Source organism: Lacerta agilis, chromosome 12, assembly GCF_009819535.1.
Source record: "Lacerta agilis isolate rLacAgi1 chromosome 12, rLacAgi1.pri, whole genome shotgun sequence".
Taxonomy (NCBI): Eukaryota; Metazoa; Chordata; class Lepidosauria; order Squamata; family Lacertidae; genus Lacerta; species Lacerta agilis.
The window spans coordinates 1,163,674-1,190,458 of record NC_046323.1 but is presented as its reverse complement, the minus strand read 5'-3'; the positions used below and the strand labels follow the sequence as shown (position 1 = coordinate 1,190,458).

General features: G+C 43.7%; 1 protein-coding gene across 1 annotated transcript in view; it reads left to right on the top strand.

The window, feature by feature from the left end:
- CNTNAP2 (contactin associated protein 2) overlaps positions 1-26,785 on the top strand; it is a 936,385-nt gene that overhangs the window by 650,274 nt on the left and 259,326 nt on the right. Inside the window, exons 11-12 of the mRNA XM_033166345.1 lie at positions 80-186; positions 22,484-22,603. Coding sequence (XP_033022236.1) covers positions 80-186; positions 22,484-22,603 — 227 coding nt within the window. The remainder of the gene's footprint in view (positions 1-79; positions 187-22,483; positions 22,604-26,785) is intronic.

Below are 26,785 nucleotides of genomic sequence, written 5' to 3'. Positions count from 1 at the left end.
GTTTGGGCTGTCCCGAAAATGGAGCCACTCATTCATCCTGATGTGCTTGTTTGCCTCTCCCTCTCTCTCTCCCCAACAGGTGTGTGCCCAATCACTGTGAGCACGGAGGCAAGTGCACCCAGTCGTGGGACAGCTTCTCTTGCAACTGTGATGCGACCCGATACAGTGGGGCCACGTGCCATAACTGTAAGTGATGCCTGGAGTCTCAGCTGACTTCAGTTGGTAAAATGTGCATAATGTTTCAGTTAATATCTTACCTCATTTTCTTAATGCTAAGAATCTCCAAAAAGAGAGTAAAGTTAAAACATGCATATTTTTCTTTCATTCATCGGGGGGGGGGGGGGGTATGTGTATTTGTAACCTTCACCAAATGAGAATGCAAAACTATCTATACAATAAAGGGTTATTAACCTATTCTCTATTTTCTTGGCAAGGGAATAGAGAAATTCTGAGTCATCTTGCATGTCACACTTCTGATTGTTTTACTTATATATTAAATGTCTTTTGGCGAACTGTTGCCAGATAAAACAAAATAAAATAAAAAATTCTTTCCAGTAGCACCTTAGAGACCAAGTAAGTTTGTTCTTGGTATGAGCTTTTGTGTGCATGCACACTTCTTCAGATAATGAAGTTTCAGATAATGAAACTTCCAAAAAATTCCTTTAAAATGATATAGAATATGATAACCATATAAAAATGAAAAATGAGTCTGTAGGTTGACATTTTCATGGAATTACTGGCACGGTCTAGTCATTGTTGAAATCACTATTAAGTTAAAAGCACTAAAAATATCTCCCTCTGAAACTTTAAACTGCTTCACATTTGCAAAAATGTTTCCAGTGTTATTGCATTGTAAGTGATCTTACAGTTTTCTCAAAAGAAAAAGAAAAGAATGATGCACACTTTTTGCCACAATCTTAAGTCTTAAGTCTGTTTGGTTTAGTGAGTCTTTGTCAATTTAAACTATATCCACCCCATTCCCGGGTGTTCCATTGTGGCTCCCATGCTTTGACCGTGCCAGAGCGTGGGACCAAAAGCCTGGCATTTTTCTGTCCCGCCCTGTGGCACGACTCAGTTGGCTCACACCAGAGTGTGGGGCAGAAAACAGAAGCAAAACCTACATTGCCCCTGCCCCCCGCCCCCGCCCCCCATGCATCAGCACTCTTCCTCCTCCTCCTCCGGTCACAGCACTTCCGGAAGCTGGTTTCTGCAAGCCCACCTGACGCACAGGCAGCGGAGGAGGAGGAGGCTGCGGATGAAGGTACGAGGGGGAGGGGAGTAAGTGGGGGGGTGGGCAGGGGCAAGGGAGGGGGCAAGTGCAGAAATGGAAATTCCGCACATTCCAATTTTTACAAATCCTTCTCCATAAGAGCAAAACCTTTCAAATGGTATTATTTTGTACCCATCTACGATAACTGCTGGGCTCATTGCCTGGTATGAACTAAGTGTGATTTAGCATTCCAGAAATCCTTTGGCAATAACGACACTGTTTAAATGCTGGTGAGGAAACACCACAGGAAGAGCATCTCGGCCTCTGAAATTGCTTTATTACCCAAGGGGAAGGCACTCCCGGTAGCTCTGCATATTTCACTTAAGACCTCTTCACCTACCGTCAATGGATAAAATATAAGAAAATTGAAATGGTTGTTCAGCTTGCAGTGTTAGAACAGGAATTCAGGGGCCAGTTTCCTGTTTTCTCGCCTCCTGCTGCTGCAATAAAGCCTCTGGAATGGCAAAAGTCTGGCTCATCAAGGGATAAGTAGCCACTGCAATGTTTACTCTCCTAATTCTTCCAGAATTTCAGACTCATGTCAGTCAGTCATATAGAGGATTTTACAGTATTTCATTTTTACAATGAGCCTAAAAATAGTTTCCTGCTGTTTGGGAAACAAAATCCCTTTCCAAAGTCAGACTTACCTGAAATGTTTTGGCTTCATAACAGCACTTTGGTAAACGAAATCTCCTTATGACACTTTCTCTGAGCCTTTAAGCCAGAAGAAGCTTTCCAGGCCATGTTATCTTGCAAGTTTAAGATCCAGGAGCAGTTTTCTAAAACAGATCATGCTCCCTCCAGAGAGATTGGTGTCTGGGCCTGAATGTGGCAGTGTTCTGCAATTTTTAACCTCTAAGCTAGGTAACTCTGTTTTCGTAGAATTGTAGAGCTGGAGGGGGTCCTGAGGGTCATCTAGTCCAACCCTCCATGGGGGATCAAACCACCAACCTTCTGGTCAACTGCCAGGTGCAATGACCCACTGTGCAAGGGAAGTTTCAAAAGGCATGATCCAGTCCAAAGCCCTGAACTGGTAGGATGTGTGCACAGCAGTTGGGTTGACACATGTGCAGCCCCACTAATATTATCAGCAATATCTCTGATCCAGCTGTTTGGGGGAGGAGAGAGGGGGGCACTAAATCTATCCTCTGCTCCCCCTCATGATCATGTGACTGGGTTGCTTGCAAATAGCCCCAGCAGCTGCATTCAGGGATGAATCTCATATAGACTGTGAATTTGAGAGCCTGCTTTCTTGGTCCTTTGCATTCAGCACATGACAACTTTTATCGCAGAAGTGAGTAGGAAATATCTTGCATGGCTGCTGTTCTGGGTGGGCCACTTGTGCCCAAGGCTATCACATAGGCTGCCACCACTCCCCCTTAGTACCCTCTACTCCCAGGCAGGAGTGATGTTTGAGGGTCCAAGAGGAAGAGAGAAAGCACCAGCCTGGGAACTTCTGGGAGGAAAGCTAGTGATCGACTGCCAACACTCCATTGACAGAGATAATTATGTGGTGATTAACAATAGTGAATACATAAATCTTGGTTATTACACTCTCCCTTTGAACATAGCGAGATCTGGGGATTAACCTCAAATTCTCAGAAGAAAGCTTTTCTTCTCACCAGAGATGGGGAGTTTTCAGATGTGGGGAACATCTTGGAGCGAGGAACTGCCACCATGCACAGAAACCTTGAAGGTTAGCCCTCAGGTTAGCCCTCAGGACTAAACCTCCCTAATTTTAATTAATTCTAAGATTAGGATGAATTGCAACTGAGGTAAATCTATCTGCCAATTAATTTTCACCTAAGAACATGAATTGACTGTTGGCATAAGAAGAGACATTAATGAACAGGCTGAAAAATAATACAAAATTCTCTCTTAATTATTTGTGATTAAGAAAGATTATAAATGGATAAGGATGCTCTGGTTGTCTATCCAGAGACAAATGCAAGTTTTCAAGACAGAGACTGTCACGGTGGAGCCTAACAGAACCCAAAATGGCAAAGATACCATTGAACACACACCAGACAATTATTGGATGAGCAATTGAAAGAGCTCAGAGCGGAGATGCATAACATGGTGAACAAAAATGGATCAGAGAAAGATCAGAGCAAAGAATAAGCAGGACCTTTGGGGGTGGAAATACTGATCAAGATCTGCCTGGGCAAGAGAGTGAAAAGGAAAAGCAGGAGGCGGCAGATGATGAAATGGAGAGGACCTTCACACAGGTGCCTGGAAGAGGGAAACGGACAAATGATGGAGTTGTGATGCTGGAGGAGTAGGATGAAACCACTGACAGAGACATGAAGAAACATCTTGCGATGGCAAAGACAGAGCTGAGAGAGGAAGGATCCTCAGCTAATTTAGAGGAAGGAAACCACCAAGCCTGGAAAAAGATTGGAAGATGCCAAAATGTAAGGAACTTTTTTTTCTAAATTAGGAAGGGAAATCTTCGCCAGCAGGAAATGGGTTTGGAATATGGAGCTGGGTACAAATAAATGAATATACAACAAGTAAATAACTTTGGATTGTTATTCTAATAATGGATGTTGGAATTTATTGGAGATAAAATCGTCAAACCAGACTGGAGGAAATCTATTGTCAGGGCTGGAGTCAGGCATAGGTCAGCAACAAAACAATGAATCACCAGAGGCCAATGAAGGTAACTCTTTAGTCAAGGAAACAAAGCACAGCTCAGGCCTTGGGGTCTCAGCAACTCTTTCCAGGAAGGCTCATCCTGCTGAAGCAGTGGCGGGGCTGAGGGTGCCTGTCTTCCCAGTGCCCCCCAGGACCCCTCCTCTTAGGCTGTGTCTGCACACAACCCCTCTCTGCTCTGCCCGTTTCATTCCTCAGTGTGTTCTAGGGGGAGACCAGAGGGGAAGGGGGCTGGTCTCAGCAGGAGGGGGAGATCCTCGTATCCCAGTGGTGTCCCACAATCATAGCTCTGCAAACTTCTCAAGGATTAAAAGCAGTATGTCACTGGTCATAAGAGGCTAGTGTCTGCTCTGAAAATGGCTGGCAACATGTGTTTACTGTATATAGACTAGAGAGAGACATTTCTGAAAGTAGATTTGCACTGCAAGCCTTGAAGTTAACTAGTTAGTTTTTTGCAACTTCAGAGAATACTGTACCACCGGGATTCAGTTAACAGGATGAAATGCAAACAGATGATGTGTTGCTTGATTTTGCTCATTTAAGATATGGCTTGCACAAACATTCTGCCCCTGTTTCAATGTGATTAAAATGCTAATGGAGAAAATACACTGATCCAGTCTCCAAATGTCAACTCCATTTAGTGCCCTAGGTGCCTAATGAGCGTTGATTATTTTTCTCCTAAAATGTAAATCTTTACCCTATTAGGAAAGAATACTCTGAATATTGTGAATAATGAGTTAATTGCCTCTAGAGTGATTTTAAGAAAAAAATTTGGATCACATCCTCTATTCATTGCACATTATAATTTGAATAGACAATAGGCTAATTGTGATACTACTTTAAAATCATAGCCAGATTTGATCATCAGGAAAACAACATGTATAACCACCATAGACTATAATTTGCATGCTGGAGCTATTTAGACTCCTGCAGGTTTCCTATTGATTAGTTTGCACCATTTGTGATTCCATTCCGTGCACAGGGAAACAATTATGTAGGAAACTACAAAAATGCCTTTTATCAATTTTAAACTTTTTATAAATAAAACTACACACATTAACAATTTTTCATATGCAAAGTTCTGTCACAACACTCAAAACCAGGGCCAGCATGTCCATTTAGGCGAACTAGGCAATTGCCTAGGGCGCCAAAATGGAGGGGGTGCTGGCCAGCCTGCCCTGCCGCCGCTCCACAAGTGGCAGAGCGGCACCGCCAGCAGCAGCCCCACAACATAGACCTTGGCCACCAGAGGCCGGATCCAGCACCACCAGTTCCCACAGGTGCATGGCATGGTGGCGGCGAGGCTGCGGAAGGTGTCTCTCAGCACCGCCTCAAGGACCCGACGGGCCCGCCCCACACTGCCGGCGCCGCGGAATGGAGAGCATCTCTGCTGCCCTCACGGACGGACGCCCCTCCCTCCACCCGCAGCAGCCACCCCTGGCGGGCGAAGCCAAGAGAGGAGGGGGAGGCAGGAGGAAGGACGCCGCTCCCCGCTCGAAGCAGGCCCGTCCGCAGCCGCCCCGCCCCTCTCCCCCTACTCAAAGCCGCAGGGTGAGCGGAGCCACGCCCACAGCCGGTAGCCTCCGGGCGCCGCAGCATAAGGCAGAAACCAAGCGTTTCCAGTGCCTCAAAGTAAACCACCCGCCCCTTGCCGGAACTGTCGCCAGATTGGGTAAACCGCAAGGTGGCAATCAAGCGCTTTTCTCTTCCCTTGTACAGTAATGCACATTGACGCAAGTGCCGATTGCCCAGGAAAAGTTAAGTTGATGCAAGGGCGTGCGTGCTGGCTGCTGGCGGCGGGGCTTCTTGGCGTTCGCATCCCACCCGCGAGACCCTCTGCCTTCTCTGTGTGCGAATGGTGCAATCCTGCGCGTTGCTGAGCGTTGGAGAAGAAGCTTTTAAATATGGTGTTTAGTTAAGCAGCGTTTGCACTAGGAAAGCAGTCACAAGAGTTTAAAAACAAGGTTTAAAAACAACATGTTGCTGAGCAGATGCTTAAGAATTCTTAAGAAGATTCTTAAGCCTTGGGCTTCACTTTTAAACGTTATGACTTCCCACTACCAGAGAATGATAAACGCCAAAGTTGGAACCAGAAGGAGCCTTTTGTGTTTGTTTCAGGCTTGCAAGCCGGAATTGTAACTCCTCATAAATGGGGAGCAGCCGTTGCTTCTTTACCCTCCCCCCCCCCCAATTCTACATGTGCAAGGCTGAAGTCCTTGCCCCATGTCCGTGGAACTAAGCCTCAGTGAACCCCTTGGGCTTCTCTCTCACCCTTCCTTCCTTCCTTCCTTCCTTCCTTCCTTCCTTCCTTCTCTCTCTCTCTCACCCTTCCTTCCTTCCTTCCTTCCTTCCTTCCTTCCTTCTCTTTCTCTCTCTCTCACCTTTCCTTCCTTCCTTCCTTCCTTCCTTCCTTCCTTCCTTTCTTCGTTCCTTCTCTCTCTCTCTCTATCTCTATCTCTCTCTGTCTCTCACCCCTTCCTTCCTTCCTTCCTTCCTTCCTTCTCTCTCTCTCACCCTTCCTTCCCTCCTTCCTTCCTTCCTTCCTTCCTTCCTTCCTTCCTTCCTTCCTTCCTTCCTTCTTTCTCTCTCTCTCTCACCCTTCCTTCCTTCCTTCCTTCCTTCCTTCCTTCCTTCCTTCTCTCTCTCTCACCCTTCCTTCCTTCCTTCCTTCCTTCCTTCTCTCTCTCTCACCCTTCCTTCCCTCCTTCCTTCCTTCCTTCCTTCCTTCCTTCTCTCTCTCTCTCACCCTTCCTTCCTTCCTTCCTTCCTTCCTTCCTTCCTTCCTTCCTTCCTTCCTTCCTTCCTTCTCTCTCTCTCACCCTTCCTTCCTTCCTTCCTTCCTTCCTTCCTTCTCTCTCTCTCACCCTTCCTTCCCTCCTTCCTTCCTTCCTTCCTTCCTTCCTTCCCTCCTTCCTTCTCTCTCTCTCTCACCCTTCCTTCCCTCCCTCCCTCCTTCCTTCCTTCCTTCCTTCCTTCCTTCCTTCCTTCTCTCTCTCTCTCTCTCTCTCTCTCTCTCTCTTCCTTCCTTCCTTCCTTCCTTCCTTCCTTCCTTCCTTCCTTCTCTTTCTCTCTCTCTCACCTTTCCTTCCTTCAATTGGCCAGGGGTGTGTGTGTGCCAGAAGGTGATCTCACCTAGGGCGCAAGAAACCCTAGCACCGGCCCTGCTCAAAACACACATGCATGACTACAGTCCAAGTAGATACTTTTGAAACAGAAAAGGCTGCAATTGCTTGAATAACAATGAGGCTGCTGTGCTCTATATGCAAGAAAAAACTAAAAGGCATAATATATAAGGATAATACTGTACATGAAAGACTTTGTGGACAAAGACAATCCTGGAGACAGTAAAGTCTGCAAAATGTCTAGCATCTGGCATTAAACAAAGGGCCGCAACAGTGCTCTCTGAGTTTTAATTTGTATTATCTTTTATTTTGGAATTTTACCTGCTCTGTTACACTTTATGTTTGATATATTCCACATATAAATGGCAATAGATGGTGAATGATCCAGATGAATTGCTATCTGTCTTCCTATCCTAACGAGAGCAAAGTCATCTGTTTCATAGCCATGAAGACAAAACCCTGGGTTCTTGGACTTAGCTAAAACTTCCAGTCTGACAATGTGTGGTCTCTGATATTACGGACAGCAGGAAAGAAGAATTATTTGAGTTTGTTTTTCAAAATGGACAGGAACATTTTCATCAAGAGAACCCAGCTACACAAAGAGGACTAGGTTGCTCCTAAGGATGAGCAATCACCTGAGTTTTGGTTTCTTTTAGTTTCTCATTTTTCCAGTGTTCAGTTCTCCACATTTCCACATCAATTTGCAAATTATCTTTTGGCAAGCCTTAATGAAAATTAACAAGCATTTTAGCACAGATTTTTTTCTAAGTTACACATTTTTGTATTCAAAACAAAATCGGAAATTCTTTCTAGTAGCACCTTAGAGACCAACTGAGTTTGTTCCTGGTATGAGCTTTCGTGTGCATGCACACTTCTTCAGATACATTTTTGTATGTAATTCTGTCTGACTTGCACACTCTTGCAACATCAAAATTTCTTGCATGTTATTTTCACTAATCTTTGCACACTGTACCTCAGTATATATGCACTTTTGTGCACGTTGCTTGGTTGGAGAACTGCATCACAAAACTTGGAGCAGTGAGAATTCTGAAGGATAGCCATGTTTTTGTTTGCAGATTGTTTTGGAACAAGCAAAGCAGATAAGTTAGCCTTTAAATGTGAACTGAATTGGTTCTTCTCCCCATCTCTATTAGCTCCTCACAGGGGCGCCATGGTGCTCTGCGCATGGGGGTGCTGCGGCAATCCACCCAGGGGGGCAGCGCGGTGAGCTGCCTACAGAGTCCCCACACTGCCGCTTTGGGCAGCGCGGGAACCCACGCCACCGTGTTGCTCCCAGGAGACATGCGTGGCTCAGGCACGCTGCAGGCCAGGCCCTGCGGTAAGTGCCGTCCCCTGCGGTGTGCCATTTTGTCACCCGTATCCCGGCAAACACCCCCTTCCTATGCTCCTGATTGCAGTTTGCTTTCTGACTCTCTCCCTCCCTCCCTCCCTCCATTGCTGGACTTAAAGATAAAAGATCTCTACCTAGCTACTGTATTTGGAAGCCTGTGATATTATCTCTCTGATTATTTTGACCACAACACTTATTTGAAACAGTTCTACATGCTTCCCATAAGGCTGTTGCGTCCACAAGATGAATCGGATGCCTTCTCTTAGAAAATCAAGTTTTACAGCCTGATCACCACCATTTTTACTTGGAGCTGGGAGGCGACCACAGCTTGAAATGCACGAATTGGTCATACTCACATTGTAAGAAGAGTTTGTCTTACTTGAAAATTAATGGGCTTTTTCAATTGTCTTACTTTAATGTGCTACTTGCTTCTTCTGCAGAAATGTCAATCCACTTTAGTTAACTCTCATTTATAAACAACCACTGAACAGGAAAATAGTATTGTTGTGGTTATTGGTTATTTTTCCTATTTGTTGTATAAATGCATAAATAGCATTTCACCAAGTGGTGCTATTGGTGTATCATCTTTATGTACCCCAAAAACCAGCCACTGAAGAGCTTATGGTTTTATTTACTGTTTTACACATTTATTAAATTTCAGAGGATAGAAGGCAACCTTCTTTGCCTCCTACCAAGGCCCAGATCACCAACACTGGTGAGCACAAATATGGCTCACATTAATACTAGTGTTTTCTAAGCACATTTTTGGTCTCAAGATGTTGCTAAATTGCAGGCAGCAGCCAAATCAAGAGGAGGCTACGGGGGGGGGGGCAAAAAGAGTTTTTCAGTTCAAATGATACCTTACTTTGGGGGTGAATGCTAATAGTTATGGTTCCTTTAAGATTATTTTAATGAAAATTTTAAAGACCAAAATGAAGTGTAAATGCACAGTTACAATAATTAAGTTGACAGAAAGGGAAGCTTGTCTAATCAGTGCTATTAGGGCAGAGTTAGTAAGTGTGAAATTCTGTTCTGACCTAGCTGTGGATTTCCATTTTATTGCAAGAGGACTTTGGGAACAATGTAATGATAACAAACCTTTCTTCCAGAGGTTTAAATCTATATTGTGTCCTATATCTATTGCCCAGTGTGTCATTGAAGCTTTAACTAGATCGTCTTTTGTTTCCCATTCTAATAGAAGGGTGTGCATTCTAGACAGAATTTTTCCTTGTTTTGTAATAGTTCTCTTTCAAATTGTGAGCTTTGGTCCAAAACCCCATTTTTTAAAATCTGTCTTAAACATATCATGCAACTGGTGATATTGTAACCAGTCCTCAACCTTTACCAAAATCTAACCACTGTTTAAAGACAATCCTCCTGCACAACCTCCACCACAGCTGACAAACCTCTGCATCTGGACACCCTTATAATGGACACCTGTGTGGAGTTAAAAGAATTTAGTTAGTAACAACTGAAGTGAAGGAGTTGATGATGCAGGTGAGCTGTGCGGGAGCAAGCTGGTTGCTAGCTCGGCAGGGGCTCTTTTTGTTAGCAAGAATGTGCACACGTTTAGGAACAGTCTGACCTTTAGCACTTTTACATCATGAGCTGACACATATGTTTCCTCTGATATTTGCGAGACCTGCTCCACCACATCATGTTCCCACCAGGTAAAAAGTGAGCCATGCCTCTGCAAAGGGAGCCAAAGGTCACAGACAGGGCACGGCAGACCACTGAGAGAGCAAGAGGTTAGATAAAGGACATGGCGTTCAGACAGCTGTGGCTTGCCTGTGGGCGGTGGTGTGCCTCGTGCCCAGACGCCTGGTGGTCAAGCTGTGGCTTTGGGGCAGAGGTGTGCCTCAAGCCCGGTGGTCATTCCTACAAACAACTGTCAGGAACAGTGCCCCCCAGAGCACAGTGGAAGAGTCAGCCTCAGAAATTGAGCTAAGCGAGCAAGGGGCCGACTCTGCAGATGAGAGCTGGCTGTCAGAGTCTAGAAAGGACAGCCCACCTGCCCCTTCCCAGGGAAGATGCTGTTGGCTCCCAAGAAGAGGAAGAGTTGGAAGGTGGCCAGAGCGCTGCCAGGCAGCCAGCAGATAAGCCAGAGTCTGAGACTGGGTCTTCTGGGAGTGGGGAGGGGGCAGGCAAGACATTCAGTCCCCGTACTAGGAGACTGGAGAAGCTCAGAGAACAATGGAAGGGGAGGAGAAGAAAGGTGGGATTTTGGTGTTCTTCCCGTTGGGGGAGGAATGATGATTCAGACTGATCAACTACTGTTAATGTGAGCAGGCGGGAAGATGTGCTCTGGATGTGTGGGTTTTTTGTAAATAAACTTACATAAAAACTAACAGAGAGTTATTGCTGCTTATCAGGCTGCTTGCCTGCCTGAGATCGTTATAACAGCACTCTTTGGTAGTAAGTTGAGAACAGTTAATGGGGGTGAATCCTCAGGTGGATGCTCCTCCAAATTTCAGCTGTCCCCTAAAATCAGATTTTAAAAACTACCCATGCCCGTGTGTGTGTGTGTGTGTGTGTGTGTGTGTGTGTGTGTGTGTGTGTGTTGTAGGAAACAGGAGTTGCACTTCTCTGAGTCTATTATTATGTTGCTGTTTAGTCGTGTCTGACTCTTCGTGACTCCATGGACCAGAGCACGCCAGGCACTCCTGTCTTCTACTGCCTCCCGCAGACTTCGAGAACACTGTCCCACCATCTCGTCCTCTGTCATCCCCTTCTCCTTGTGCCCTCAATCTTTCCCAACATCAGGGTCTTTTCCAGTCTATTATTATAGTCAGTGCTTTTTTCTAAAAAAAAGTTTAGTGGTACTCTCATTTTGGCTCGAAGGAAATCACCATTTTATAGTTCAAATCGAGGGAAATAAATACAGTAAACTGGACAAATGTACAAAGATACACAAAATGTTTAGGGGTATGCGTACCCCTGCGTCCCCTCAGAAAAAAGCACTGCGTCTTAAGGCTGCGTCTTAAGCATTAGCTTTGTCATGCAAGCAATATAGAGTAAGGTAAGCTAGCAGTTTGAAAGCATGCAGTGCAAGTAGATAAATAGGTACCGCTCCAGTGGGAAGGTAAACAGCGTTTCCGTGCACTGCTCTGGTTCGCCAGAAGCGGCTTAGTCATGCTGGCCACATGACCTGGAAGCTGTACGCCGGCTCCCTCGGCCAGTAATGCAAGATGAGCGTCGCAACCCCAGAGTCATCCGCGACTGGACCTAATGGTCAGGGGTCCCTTTACCCTTTACCTTTTTAAGCATCCTGCATCATGGTCTGCAGAGGTCAAGCATCACATTTTCTGTGAGTCAATAATTGCTCTGATAGGGTTATTGGAATGTGAGGGTATGATTAGAGCAGATGATTGGGGGGGACGCTGAATTGGGGGCAAAAAAAGAGGAATTGGAGAAGCAAGTGCTGAAGTCCTTCCTCGCAGCATTTCACAGGCTTTTTAAACTAGTATTCTGATAAATGGATACTAGAGGTTAAAAGGTATATATTTGAAATTATTGGTGGAACTTTAATATTGCCAATGTAGTACTTCTTTATATATTTTTTTTAAAAACCTGCAAGTATTTCCAGGGCACAACATTAAAAATAACATATAATTAGTAGGAGAAACTTTTGAGATTATATAGGGAGCAAAATCCTTATTGGGGATTAATCACTGCCTGGGACTGACTTTGCATGTAAAATCTGAAAATTAATTAGCTTTCTTTTAATCTTTTCTATTAAAAAACACTCGGTCTAAGTTTATTGCTTACTTCACTGTTTTAAAATAACTGCTTAGCTGCAAAAAATAGTATTTGGACACTTATATTAAAATACTCTAAGAAAGAGCATATTTTCAAGAAGATTTGTAATTCTGTGTGTTCAGCATGAGAGGTAATACAAATAGGTAGGAACAAATAAGGGGCTACATAATGAGCATTTTTGCCTTAAACCTTTGATGGAGGATCTCCCAGGGTACATAGAATAATCCCATTTCAACATTCCGTAGGAAAATATATTATCCAGTGTTTTGCAAAACCCCTTTACTCTCATTTGCAAGTTAATTGAATGATAGCATTGTTGGCCTGTTAACCAGTCTTTTAATCCCTAAATTTAGGGAGGGAAACACCAGGTTTGATGGTGCCCTGGAATAGTGATGCCTCTTTATTACCTTGGCAAATAAGTCTGGAATCTTTTCAAACTACACTGCCTGCCACCAATAAGTTTCTTCTTCTCGCTTCTTATTTTCAGTCCCTTGAAGAACTTTTTATTGTGAGCTAGACCTACTCAACTGGTTAAGCTTTTTCAAGATGAAGCACTCATTTGTATGATTATATTGTATTTTAAAAAAATCTTTTTATTCATTTTATGAAGAAAACAAACAAACATACAAAACAAAATACAAAACACAAATATCTCTTTTCCAATCTTAACCTTTTTCTTAACATCGTAGGGTGACTTCCCCCGGTCCCCCCATCTGAATTTCATTTCTAATCATCTTTGACAGTTTCTAGATAAAAAAGCAATACAAGCTTAGCTTAATTCTAATCCTTAAATATATTTTTTAAGAACTTAACCTAAAATCTAGATCTACACCGAAAGCCTATATCAACTTCCCTAAGGTATATTAAATACAACAATGCTTATTCAAATATAATTTAAATTTCTTCCAATCTTCTTCCACCCTCACTTCATCCCGATCGTGGAGTCTTCCCGAAGCATCACCATCTCCACAAATGGGCCCCGCAGCAAAATCATATTCTTACCCTTTCACAGGAATATTCCTGTTTAGGGTTTCTGCCAGCCTGCCATTCTTTCCTCCAGGATTCTACAAGAAGTTAAGGGCTTAACAAAGTCAATTCACCGATCCTCCTTGATTTTCCATTTTTCTTTTCTAACTGTTTCCTACTTCTGCAAGCCTCAGACTCAGACCTTCTCCTTGCTTCTCAATGGCTTCTCCATTGACCCTTTTGCCCAACGTAGAGCTCGAACCCAAAACCCTGAGAACAAGAGTCTCATTCTCTACCAACTGAGCTATCGGCACCTTGCCGTAAAATTCCTAATGACTGCTGCCAGTGGCTTCATCTGGGCTGGCCCAAGACATTTTGGCGCCTGAGATGAACCACAGAATGTTGCCCCCACCTCCCTGCCAGCAAAGAAGGGAGGGATTGAAGATCTACATCAAGAGCAAGGGGGCCTGAGGTGGTCACCTTCCCTTTCCATAATTGTTTAGTCGGCCCTGGGCTTCATACAAATATTAAATAGCATTGAGGATAAAATAGTGCCCTGCAGTACTCTGCCAGGTGGCCAAAAGGCACTCTCCAAATACATCTCTGGACTTGGTCCCATGGGTAGGACTGGATCCATGGTAACACAAACACCCCTATTTTCCATGACACAGACCCTGCCTAGAAGAAAGACCAGAGTCAATTGAGTCAAAAGTAGCAGTGAGATAAAAAAGCAGACCAAAGATCATGCTCCCTTTCTCCTGCTCTCTGGAAAGGACAAGGCTGTAAAGGATTTCCAGTTTATTGTTAAGATTCTCTCTCTTCAGACTTCCAGTGAGGGCGCCATTGCCGGAGGCTGGGAGCTGTCTCGCCTGTGAGACAGCTCCGGTTTTCCCGGGGGCTAGGAGTCCCGCAACCGCGCAGCAGGCTCCGGTAAGCCGCGGGAGGGGCGTCCCGCGGTCTGGGCACTCCGGCGGGCCCCATTGCGCTGCCCCATTCTCGGGCTTCCCTTGTAAAAGGGAGGCTCGAGTGAATGGGCAACGGCGCGGGGCTGTGGAGGCTGTCCCCAACCGGGAAAACCAAGTGGCAGCCGCCGGCGGCATTTGAGCGCACCCGTTCTTCTTCATTTGGATTAAAAATAAGAAGAAACCCGTAAGCTGTAAGTACGGAGTTTAATTGGAAGCAAAATTGACTCAATTGGCTTTAGGGGAGAAACGTTAAAGAGGAAGTCCGTTTCTCTCCCTTGCGACAAGAGAACAGTAACATTGACTCTGGCTGCTGCTATTTTTGGCTGATACAATGTTTCAGGTGGCTCTGAGTTTGCTTTGCTAAGAAACCCCTGTTGGGGTGGACTGAGAGTTTTCAGGTATTTCTTCTGAGAGACTGTGGATTATAAAGTGAAAATTTTTTGCACTCTGATTAGGGGGAAATGGTGGCTGTAATGTGAGATTGGAAGATGGAAAAGTACTGAACTTTGTTATTTCCTGCCAACTTCTGCCCTTTTCGGTTGCCTCCAGACCCAGCAATGACTTTAGGACAAAGGACAATTCTTCTGAAACTAGAACTTTTGCAACAGAATGTCTTAGAGATTGGAAAAGCTTGCTCAACCTTGGGAAATGATGCTAAGAATTTGCTAAGGAACTCAAAGAAACAATTAGAGGATGCTCAGGGATTATATCTGAAGAAGGGAATACGCAACTCCAAGAAGAAAAGCCCTGTCGACGTGAGAGGTCCAGGACTGCTTATTGTGACGTTATAACGGCTTTCTGGGGTGGGAGCCCAGAAATGCAGGAACAACAATTTTGGAAATTACAACTACAATTTGATTTGAAGACTGAAGTGGAGATGCTTTGTGGTGATGTATTACGTCCTTTGAAGAGCTCAGCAAAGTTGTTTTGGGACAATGCTTTGGTTTTTGGATACCAAGGAAAAGATGACATTCTGGATAATGGTTTGCGAAATGGTTGGAGGGAGGCTGGGTGGGGGGTTGGGATGGGAGGAGAGAAAATGGCAAGAAGGGGGGGTAGGGTGAAAGAATACATATGAGTAATTAGGAAGGCTTATCACGGTACCCCGACGTCAGAGAGTAAAAATGGACCTGGTTTAGAGAAGAAATACTTAGGCTTTTTATGCTATTGTACTGGTTTAACAATTTATAAGGTATGAATTAGAAGTAATAAGAGCAGCAATTTATGGAACTAAGAAAACAGAAGATTATAAGAAGTTAAGATTCGAACATGAGGTGGTATTTTTGTTTTTTATTTGTTTAGAATTTAAATGATATAAGATGTTGAGATGAAGAATTAGAATGATGGTGAATGTATAGCTAATATAATTAGGAAAGTTACTAAAGTAAATTAGAATTGAACGCAGGAGAGAGAACGGGGGAAGTCCCCCCAATAAGATTTCGAACAAGATTAAAATTAAGAGTTGGTGTGTTCCTGTATGTGAGGTTTGTATTTGCTTTCTTTTAATTTGTTGATGTTTTTTGTAGTATTTGTTTTTTCTTTGAATGATTGTTATTATTTGTTGTTTTTAGTTGTATTTGTTCTTTTTAATGTGGAAAACCAATAAATTTTTGTTAAAAAAAAAGGATTCTCTCTCTTCAGTTTACCAACAAAAACATTTTTAATTCTCATTCTATACTGCCTGAACATTGGGGGGGGGGGGGATACTTTTCTTTTGTTGCAACAAAATCCAGCTGTTTCTTTGCGTTTCTTTCACCCTCTGTTAGGTTTGCTTAAGTGACAACAGAGGAGTCATTATTGATGTTCGTATAATGCTTAACTGTTTATTTTTGCCTTTAGGACATGCACGGAGCTTGCAGGGCTGTTATATTGAAAACAAAAATCCTTCTTTTATTTGTAAAGTGAGAAAATGTAATGGAAACCATGCATGAGGGCTATTAAAGAGCCCCCAGAGTGCTGGCTTTATACTTCATAGTAAAATGCACTTGAAACACTGTCTGCACCCCCCCACCCCCCTCCAGGGGGAAAAATCAACCGCTGGAGCTGCTTCTTACTTCTTATGAACTCAGTGGGAACCTCCAGCACTTCTAAAATACACCTAAAAATGAAGCTGTCTATTTCGATTCCCATAGCATCCAACATTTCACATGTGAAAGTAGGATCTTGCTTGCAAAGCCCCTCTATTCTCATGGCCAGGCAAAGTGCCCCAAGAGCCACAGCCAGCAGCTCAGCTTCCTGGGCAGCCTTGCCATTTCCTGCCCTCCCAGCAGGGCTGCCCTCCCCTTTCTTTCCTAGAGCAAGGAAGCTGCAGGGCCTGGTATCAAAAGAAAAAGGTAAAGGCAAGACAATATAGTCTGCCATCACTAAAACAGTAGCAGCAAAAGGCACAGCACACACACAAAGCCCAAGAAGCCCAAGGGAGAGGGGCTGCTGCCGCCACCATCATCATGAAGTGGAGGGTGGTGGCAGAGACAGGGGAGAATTGCCGTGGGCACCTCCTTGGGACAACCCTGACTAGGATTGCTTCAGGAAAGGCTATTTGTGGGTCGCTTGGGAGAGGCCAGTCTTCTCTTCCTCCTTTGGATGTCCTTGTGTGGACTTGTGTTTCACTGCCTTCAGCAAACTCTGAAGCCAGACTCATTTGAGACCAGTCTGGTGTCACATCCCCTTCAGACATCTACTGGGGAACAGGGCTACTTCCTTGCCATGCACCTCTACCTGATGTTCATGCACGGGGTGTGAACACCTTACACAGCCTCTGCACATCTACTTCCCCATGACTGGAACCATATGCCTGAGCTTTAGCTCCCAGGGATGCCTGGGCACATAGGCTTCCCCTCTGCAGGGATCTTTGCTCAGTGCGCGGAGCCTGGGGTGAAGAAGCCATGTGGTCGGGGGGGGGGGGTTTCTCTCTGATAACTGCAAGAAAACCTTTCCACAAGTGTAATGCATGGGGATGCTTGTATTTCCGTCTTTCTGACTCCAAAGAGCAGCAGATGTGAACAAATGATTTCTTCCTACTTAGGTCCTAGTTCAACTGCAGATAAATGCTTGAACAAGTTGTTTGCACTTTTTCTATTCCCAGAACAGACCTGAATAGAGACTTCTTTATGTGCCCCTAGACATAATATAAATGTCCATTCTTACAATGTGTTTTCTAACCTAAGACTCTAATGATTGGGGGGACATTTTGGAACCTATTCTTTATCACCATCAACATCATCATATTTTTCTTGTAGCACAAGTTAAAAAGCAACTCCACTCCTGAAATTGGCTTGAAACCAAAGCATATCAGCCTCTCTGTGTTGGCAGACTCCTTTGCTTTTGTATTCAGGCTGAGCTGAGCTGCCAGTTGAAATAGTTTGTGGTAACTCAATTATAATTTCACCTCCACGTGTCAATCATCCTCTTTACCATCTGCCATGTCAAAGACACATTCATCTTTATCATTCTAATGACAGGCTCCCCTTTCCTTGTCTTTATCACCACAATAGTAATTGTCTTGTTTCTCAACAATGTGATTCAGCCCAAAGTCATTTCAATGGCGCTTTGGCATATGCCCATCTTCTTTCTTTCTTTTTTAAAATCATGCTTGCCTTTTAATTTGATGTGTTTTATCACAGGACATGCTGAATATTGCACTGGTAATGGAGATGTTTTATGAGTACAAAGTAGAAAGGAGAGAACGCTGGAGCCTTTTGACACGATTCAAAAATTTCAAAAGAAGAAACTAGCTTAGAGGCAAGCTAAATGCAGGCTAGAAAATAGATGTCCTCCTTTTTGTTGATGTGTTTTGACCTCCAATGTATTCCTGAGGTACATGATAGTATGGAGTCAGCAGTTCCACCCCTGTTCAACCACTCTTCTTCATCACAATCCCATGGCTGGAGTGACTAGACAGGGTAGTTGTTGTTAATTGATATGCAACTCTTCCTCCCAAAGGAGCCCATGGTGAAGGTATATAAACCTTCAACTTGGTATCCTCCAAGAGTTTTGGACTCAAGCTCCCATCATCCCTGACCATTGACTATGCTGGTTGGGGCTGATAGGAGTTGGAGTACCAAACCTCTGAAATGCACCAGGTTGGGGTTGGTTGGGGTATTTAAAGGAGGCTGACTCAGCTCCGGTTCAGCCGGATTAGGAAGGATCTTCAGGCATGAAATTTGGGGGCTTATTGGAACCATAGATGGAGGAAGTATGGAGAGGGTGGGGCTAGCTTTCTTAGGGGTAGTGACTTCTAACCCAACCTCCCAAAATTCAAGGATAAGAGAGGCTGACACAACTGTAGAGTTGGAAGGGACCCCAGGGTCTTCTAGGGCAACCTCCTGCATTGCAGATACTGACAAGTGGAGATGAGGACCTATGGGAAAGGTTCATCCATTGGAGAGTTTATTGGAGAGTTAATGCCATTAGAAGGAACCATGGGTTACGGTACTGAGGAAGTCAGGTGGTTTGACAAGCAAATAAATTGAAGACAGAGAGTTTAAGTGGAAGTTTAGAGAGAAACAAGAGCATCAAGAGAGTGGGGGGGGGGGGCTCAAGGGCAAGGTTTGGTTGAAATATGGCGTGGTTGGGGTAACCTGGGCATCAGAAAGTGGGTTTCATCACTTTAAACAACATTCTGTCCGAAGGTAAATGGGGCATGGAACTGAGCCATATGAGCTCATAAAGATCATAGGAGGCAGCTGTCACAGTTGTTTGCAGAGGAGCAACTCCTCCTGTCAGATTAGACGCCATTAACGAAATAAAGGCTTACCATTAGCTGCATTGTACACCGGCTGTTGGTATGCTTTTTTAATCGGAGAGCGTTCATGGTACATCATAATTCCTGAGCGCACGATACTATGTTGAAAAAAGATTTGTACTTTTGTTAGAAAAGAAGTGGGTGATCCAAGGGACTAATGCAATTTAATGAGGTCAGAAATCACAGCTTTTAAGTAATGTATTATGTGACAATGAACAAATGAGGTTAATATTCAGGTGCTAATAAAAATGCAGGAATTTTTAAAGACTTTGTTGTTCTGGTTTAAAATAATTTTGCAGCAGGCAGTTGGTAAATCTCTGGGTATCTTGTTTTAAAATACTGGCAATTGCCAGCTGTAAATTATATTGGCACTTCATTATTAGAATCATAGAATTGTAGTGTTGGAAGGGACCCCAAAGGGGCATCTGGTCCAGCCCCCTGCAATGCAGGAATCCAGCGAAAGCATCCATGAAAATGACCACCCAATCTCTGCTTAAAATCCTCCAAAGAAGAAGAGTCCACCAACTTCGAGGCAAACCATTCCACCGTTGAACAGCTCTTACTGTCACTAAGTTCTTCCTGGTGTTTATTCAAAATCTATTTTCATGTACCTTGGAGCCATTGGTTCGAGTCCTACCCTCCAGAGCAGGAGAAAACAAGCTTATTCCATCTTCCATGTGACAGCCCTTCAGATATTTGAAGAGGGCTCTCATATCTCCTCTCAGTCTTCTCTTATCCAGCTCCTTCAACCTTTCCTCATAAGGCCAGGATTCCAGACCCTTGATCATCTTTGTTGCCCTTGTCTGCACACTTCCAGGTGGTCAATATCCTGCATAAATTGTGGTGCCCAGAACTGGACTCAGTATGCCAGGTGTGGCCTGACTAAGACACAACAGAGTGGTACTGTTACTTCTCTTGGACACTAGACTTCTGTTGATCCAGCCTAGAATAGCATTAGCTTTTTTAGCTGCTGCATCACACTGTTGACCCATGCTAGGTTTGTGGTCCGCTAAGACCCCTAGATCCTTTTTGCATGTCCTGCTGGTCAACCAGGTGTCCCCCATCCTACATTTGTACAGCTGCTTCTATTGTTATTGGGAAGTTACTGTTTGATATTGTGTACTCTTTTAAATTAACTAATTTTAGAAGTGAAAACATTATGAGCTTTTAGATTACAGTTTACTGAGATCAAAAGGGAAAATCACAGAAGTTGGGTTAAAAGGTCTGAAGTTTGCCATTTTGATAGGCACTTATACCCTTAATTTTTTCTCCTGCTTGCAGCCAAAGCATTCTTTGTGTGTCTATGAAAAACTGAATTATTGCCAGGTATTAGCTCCCAACATAATGTTATGTTCTGTATATCTGTAAGCCTCTTGTTCAGTATATACTGTTTTTTATTTTAAAATAAATTAATTTTTGTATTTTTATTACTTATTTGAAATAAGAATTATATCCAATCCAATTTTGTTATAAATATTTTAATGTGCACTGGCAGATCAGAAGTTAATTTTTTTATCACTTCATCTATGTGGGTATATCTACACTATAGTATTTTCATGCAAAATTGACTTTCCTCCAAGAATCCTGAGAATTACACTTTAATGCACTTCATGTCTATTGCTGCCTTTTGCAGCAAGGAAAGTGATGGGGAAATGTACTGGAAAGTGTGGGAGAGCACTTGCTTTGAAGCAATGTCATCTACCCTCCCCTCAAACAAATCATGATGGCTACTCAATTAAGCAGCTCATCTGGAAGCCCTGAGGTGCGCCCTGCAGACTGTGAAGGGAGTTCAGGGTGTTTTTGTATACAAACAAGCTTCCTGGTCTTCCAGTATATTACTGTGCAAAGAAGGTTGTCCTACAGATCTAGGATATCTTGTTGAGCCTTTTTGTCTCCTTCTGTTGTGCATGGGCTCTATTCACAGAAGATCCTGGAGAATAGCAGCACAATGATTTCTTGTAGGACATTTGGATTCCAAGAAAGAGGGAACCCCTTTTCTGTTTTTACTGACCTGCCAACCCTGTGGGGAAATGTAAGGTCTGCCAAATTTTGCTAGACACCTGATGTTTCACAACTGGATGTGTATGTGGCCAGTGTGACAATGAAAATTCCCCCATATTCAGACAACTATTGCCATAACAGGTTAGCAGTATTTGGGCAGGCACAAGAGCAGGGAAAGGAGTGGAGTGGCAAGAGCCATGGCTGGCACATAAGGCAGCTGGATTTTATCGGTTGTGATCTAGCAAGCTTTGCCACATAGAACTAACTCAAGCACCAATGACCTTTGTGAGAGGTCTGAGATAAACCAAAGTGGTAGTTTGCAAGCATTTTGAACAAATGAAATCTAGAGCAGAGGTTTTCAACTCTGCTTCCTTCAACAAACTCTTTCTACCCTAACATTTCTTTCATTAAAAGATTTGTATACCGCAATTACATTTTTAAAGAAATCACACTGCTTTACTTGTCTGCTAAGGACATACCGTTCAATGGGATGCAGACCAGGCCTGTGGAGTTTTGCCGTATGTGGATTACACAAGAGGGCATTCTCCTAAAACTGACCCTTGTGACTGTGCAGCACTAAGGAAGTTGTGGTGGACCAGCTGTCTTTCAAGAAAGCTGTGCACCATCACAGATCTTCTCACAAACAAGCCTCTAAGTTTGCCAAATCACAGAGGTGCTGTGCAACCCAGTCAGATGGATGGGCTACAAATAATAAAATTATTATTATTACTACTATTATTATTTTAAATGAATTAATTCTCTTAACCATTTGTAATATATATATTGGGTTTTTAACCTTCTGTATATAGCATATTAGTAGTAGTATTTTGGTATATTTTAATGTAAATACATATTTTGATCAACTCCGTTCTTCCATATTGTACCAGTGTATATTATTAGCATTATTATTACCTTCTTTGGTTGATACAACCCTGATGGTCAAAACAAAAAGAACAATAATGTTAAAGCACAGTTTGGCGGTTTATCTTACTCCATTTTAATACTGTTTTAAGTTTCCCTTTGATCAGTTTTTCTTAAATAGCAATTATCTACATATATGCGGGTGGCGCTGTGGGTTAAATCACGGAGCTTAGGGCTTGCTGATCAGAAGGTCGGCGGTTCGAATCCCTGCGACAGAGTGAGCTCCGGTTGCTCAGTCCCTGCTCCTGCCAACCTAGCAGTTTGAAAGCACATCAAAGTGCAAGTAAGATAAATAGGTACCGCTCCGGCGGGAAGGTAAACGGTGTTTCCGTGCGCTGCTCTGGTTCACCAGAAGCGGCTTAGTCATGCTGGCCCCATGACCCAGAAGTTGTACGCCGGCTCCCTCGGCCAGTAACGCGAGATGAGCGTTGCAACCCGAGTCAGACACGACTGGACCTAATGGTCCCTTTACCTTTACCTTTACATATTGCAATCTTGAAATTTTGCCAATTTTTAAAGAGTTAAATCTTTTAGAAATTTTGTTTCATCTGGCATATGATAAAAATCATATGACAAACACTTCCACTAACTTACTAAATTCTTTACCGTATATAAATGGTTTTACAATTCTTTTGCAATTACTACAATATTATGACTTTTCCCAAGAATCTAATGTTTCTGGATCTCAGGGCAATTGATTTACTTAGCATTATTTTTTGTTTGTTTCAGCTAATTATGAACTCTCTTGTGAAGCATATAAACACTTGGGCAAACCAACAGGCTTCTACTGGATAGATCCAGATGGCAGCGGCGCCTTGGGACCGTTAAAAGTGCACTGCAATATGACAGGTAACTACACTGTGAGACAGCGCCTTCTCTCTTTGTGTGCATAGCCTTGATCCTTTCCTTTATTTATAGACTAGAGAAACCATGTTGTACTGGAGTACTAGTTTTGAATCACAACAAAGCAGTTATTCCCTGCCTCTCTCAGCCTAACTCCTCATAGTTGTTCTGAAGCTAAAATGGAATGACCCCATTTACGTTGCCAGGGAATTCCTAGAAGAAGAGGATTTGTAATAAATTTGTAACAAGCCAACAAAAGTACCTGCTGGGAGGGAAGCAGCAAGCCTTCCATGTTAGCCTGCTAGAACCAACTGCTGCCTCCTTCCACTTCTCCCATAGCAGAATCTCATCTGTGGCCCACAAGTTGGTATCTGGCAAAAGAGAAGTCACAGCAAAGCTTTCTAGTACCTCAACACCCTGGTCTCATTCTCCCTCCCTCTCATATTGCACCTCAAGACAACCACATTAACTCACTGTTTAATATACCCATTTTTCTGATGAGGATCTATTTACTGATGATGACATATCTACAACCACACAGAAACTGAGCTGTCAGTATAGGGACAAGTCTAAATGTCTTCCTTTCTTCATCCCAACTCCTTGCATCATGGGAGGTTTCACACACATACAGTAAAGCAGAAGTCGTATGTGTGATTTATTTCCCGTTCTAGATGGTATTATGCCCCCCCCCCTTGTCTAGGGCAGTCTTTATATCACTTTTTGAAGGAACTCGAATGGCTCCATTGCCGAACGTTTCAGTTGCCAAACACCAAAAACCCGGAAGTAAGTGTTCCGGTTTTTTAACGTTCCTCGGAACTTGAACATCCAACACGCCTTCTACTTGAGTGCAACCAATCAGGAGCTGCACCTTGGAACTCGAACATTTCGGAAGTTGAATGGTCTTCCAGAATGGATTACATTCAAGTTCCGGGATTTGACTGTATCAGAATCAGCTCTTGGCTATATTTGCGTGAAATGCCCCACAGGAGCCATGCTTCACAAATGCATGTAAACCTAGTCTGGGCCATGAAGACCTCTATTATTTGAGACTTCCCATATGGTATCCTCATCTTCCTTCATTCAGCCTGTTTTAGAATGGTGAGAGGAGGAAAATACAACATTTCACAAGTTGATGTGAAATGTCACGGCCCTGAGAGCAGCTGGTACTCAAAGAGCCATGACTATGGTAACCCATAATTTTGTATCTGCTTATCGTGAAGAGTTGGCCATTGCATTTTAAAACTGGGATATGTGTGGAAGGTCTAAAAACATATGACACCCATTACAAAAATGTCATTTTTCACGACATACTTGGTAGGAAATAGACTGCTGGTGATAAATGTTCGTTTATGTTGCCCCTTCCGTCTATAACTGGATTCTCACCTCAGGCAGAGGTGGGGAGCCACCAGCCCACTGGCCCTGCTAGGTCTGCCGGCCACCTGGGACAAGCCTTGCACTCCTTTCCCTTGCCTGACCTCACATGACCTCAGGCGTGGGGAAGTTCAAGCCACTTGAAAGGCTCTTCCTTTGCAGCCAAAATTTTGCCTTTTCTGAATTGCGCACCTTCTTCTGTTTCCCCACACAGCAAAAAAAGGCATTGAATTCCAAAAGTGCTGATAACACAAGAATCAGGAACACACTCGGAATGCTGTCGGTTCTTCCTTTGTTGCAGCATCTTGAACTCATGCCATTCAAGCCAAGGCTTCGCAGTTGCAGCTCAAACTTTCACTTCTGGATCTGGTCCTCCTGCCAGATACAGTTCCGCCACCCAACCTAAGGCTTAGTTCAATCTTCTTTCAGTGTAATCCAAAATATTGTTGCACGCCACCTCCGTCTCCAAGGGGTGCAAGATTCCAGGGTTTCCAGGAGCTTATCCAGGGTTTGTGTTTCCTTTGGAATGAAGGGCAGTGAAGACTGTAGAGTCTTCAGGATAGTTTATTTACACATATATACAACCTGAGTCTACAATGGAGGGGCTCACAGCATTAACGCCCCTGGAGGGCATTGCTGTCCCCATAGATGCAGCCTTGGAGTCAGACATAAACCAAACCCCCCTCTCTCTCTCTGCCTCCCTCCCTCCCTCCCCTTGCTACTTTGCTTCACATTGCTCCACCTCTCTACTCTCAGCTCTGCCTTTTCCCTTCAAACTACCCGCAAGTTGAGGGATGGGGGCCCACCCATTTGCCATTTCTTCTCCCCCACCAAGGTCATAATGTTATTTTGATTAAGAAGTGGGGCTGCAGTTCCGCATGGCGAGTCTCGGGTGGAATGATGCAGCTTTGGTCTGTTTCCCACCTGCAGTTCACCCAGTGAGGGGTGCTATGCCCCCTCTGATTGTATGCCCCCCACCCTTCATCCAAGTAGCTGCGGCCGAATTGTGTTTTTCATTCCTTGTATCCATATAAATAGAGCAGATTAATCTTAAAAGAAATGAAACATTTAAAATATAGCAAGGGATGCGGGGACTTCCTTGCCTCTGCCTTTGTGGTATATCTAGGTAGATTATTTTCCTTTTGAACTGTCACTGGGGAACAGGAGAACAGGAAACAGCCAAATAGGAAAGACTGTTTGGGAGAGAACAGGCAGGCAGGAGAGAGAAGAAAGCAAATTTGCAGGGAGGGGGGTGCTACATTTTTTTAGAATTCAGTCTGTGTGTGAGGCACAGTTGGTTTCCTTGCTAGGATCTTTGCTGCCTCAGTTGAGAAGGAGAAATCACTGAGGAGAGTATGACAACCATGCTGTTCTCGGGCACTTTCGTGAGGTGGTACGGCTTAAGACGATGTAGTGAGGAGCAGAAGTTTGTAGTTTCTCTCCTCTCCCGCTGTCCATATAAAAGTTCTGAACAAAACTTGAGAACTGTGATGACTTGGCAGTTTCTTCTTTGCTCCTTGAAGGATGCTGGTTCAAGGTCCCTTGCTGCCACAGAGCCTAAACTGGTTCAATATATCCCCAAGAGCACAAATCCCTAAGAAGAACTCTAAGATTGTGAATAAGAAAATTACCTTTAAAAAACAAACAAATCCTGTGTGCTTGTATTATCTGATAATGGGCAACAGTTTGGTTTAGGCATATGAGCCCACGTGCAGCAAACAAACCAAACAGACATTAGCCTGAATTTTTCAGTTATGTTTGCTATTGCTATTTGTCCCTTCTACCTTCATCTTCAGGGGTCAAATGGAGGGCCGCCATTAAGACTGCTCACCATAATGCTCTCCCTTCCATTTTATGGTCACTTTGCTAAAGTGAAATGTGCGCTTTTATAGACTTTACAATTATTTAGCCCTGTGAGTGTTTAATGAATACATGTGGAGGTTGTGTTAGCGGTTTACTTTTCCATTTTGTTGTCAAGGTTCTAAAGATTCCCCCCCCTTCCTCTGCCTTTTCATAAAAGGCTGCACTTTAGGGGTTTGTGGATGGTGCAAATCATCTTTGCGTGAAAAGATGTGCCTATCTCCATGTGGTTATGTTGGGCTATTACCTCTGCATTGTCCCCTTGTAGTACAAGCAGCCTCTTTATTCCCTCTCCTTCCTCAAGGCCCTGTTGCCCTTAGGAAACAAACATTTCACGCAATGACTCCTGGGCTTGTCGCATCAAGACCCAGTTGCTTTTGCTAGTGATGCTGTTTGTCAAGTTGACAGACAGCAGAGCTGAGAATCAAACCGTTCCACACGAGGAGGAGAGACGTTTTTCAAAAAGCTCTGTTTTTGCTGGCTTGTGTTTTCTCTTCCTACTATCTGTATAGCTATAAAAGTTCAAAGTAGATTAATGTTAAAAGAAATGAAACATTAAAATCATGTTGAAATGGCACATTATGCTCATTTATTAGCGAGATCTATAATGAGAGCCATAAAAAGAGGCAAGTGTGTTTAAAAGGAGACAAAAGAGGGAACGGTGCATTCTTCCTTGAATCCCCAATCAGTCTCTGGGGGATGGTTCTGCTCTGATGTTTAATTCTCTAAATTAATTTACCTAGAGAGAGAAGGGCAAGTTCGCAGTGCTGCTACTGTTCACATGAAAAATTCAGGACTTCTTGCCTGTTTGCTCTGCCAGATGCGGTTTTGCAAAGGAATGAGTCAGCAATGAAAGAGCTGGAGGAGCAATCTATCTTCTCTCTCTCTCTCTCTCTCTCTCTCTCTTTCTCTCTCTCTCTCTCTCTCACACACACACACACACACACACTGCTAATG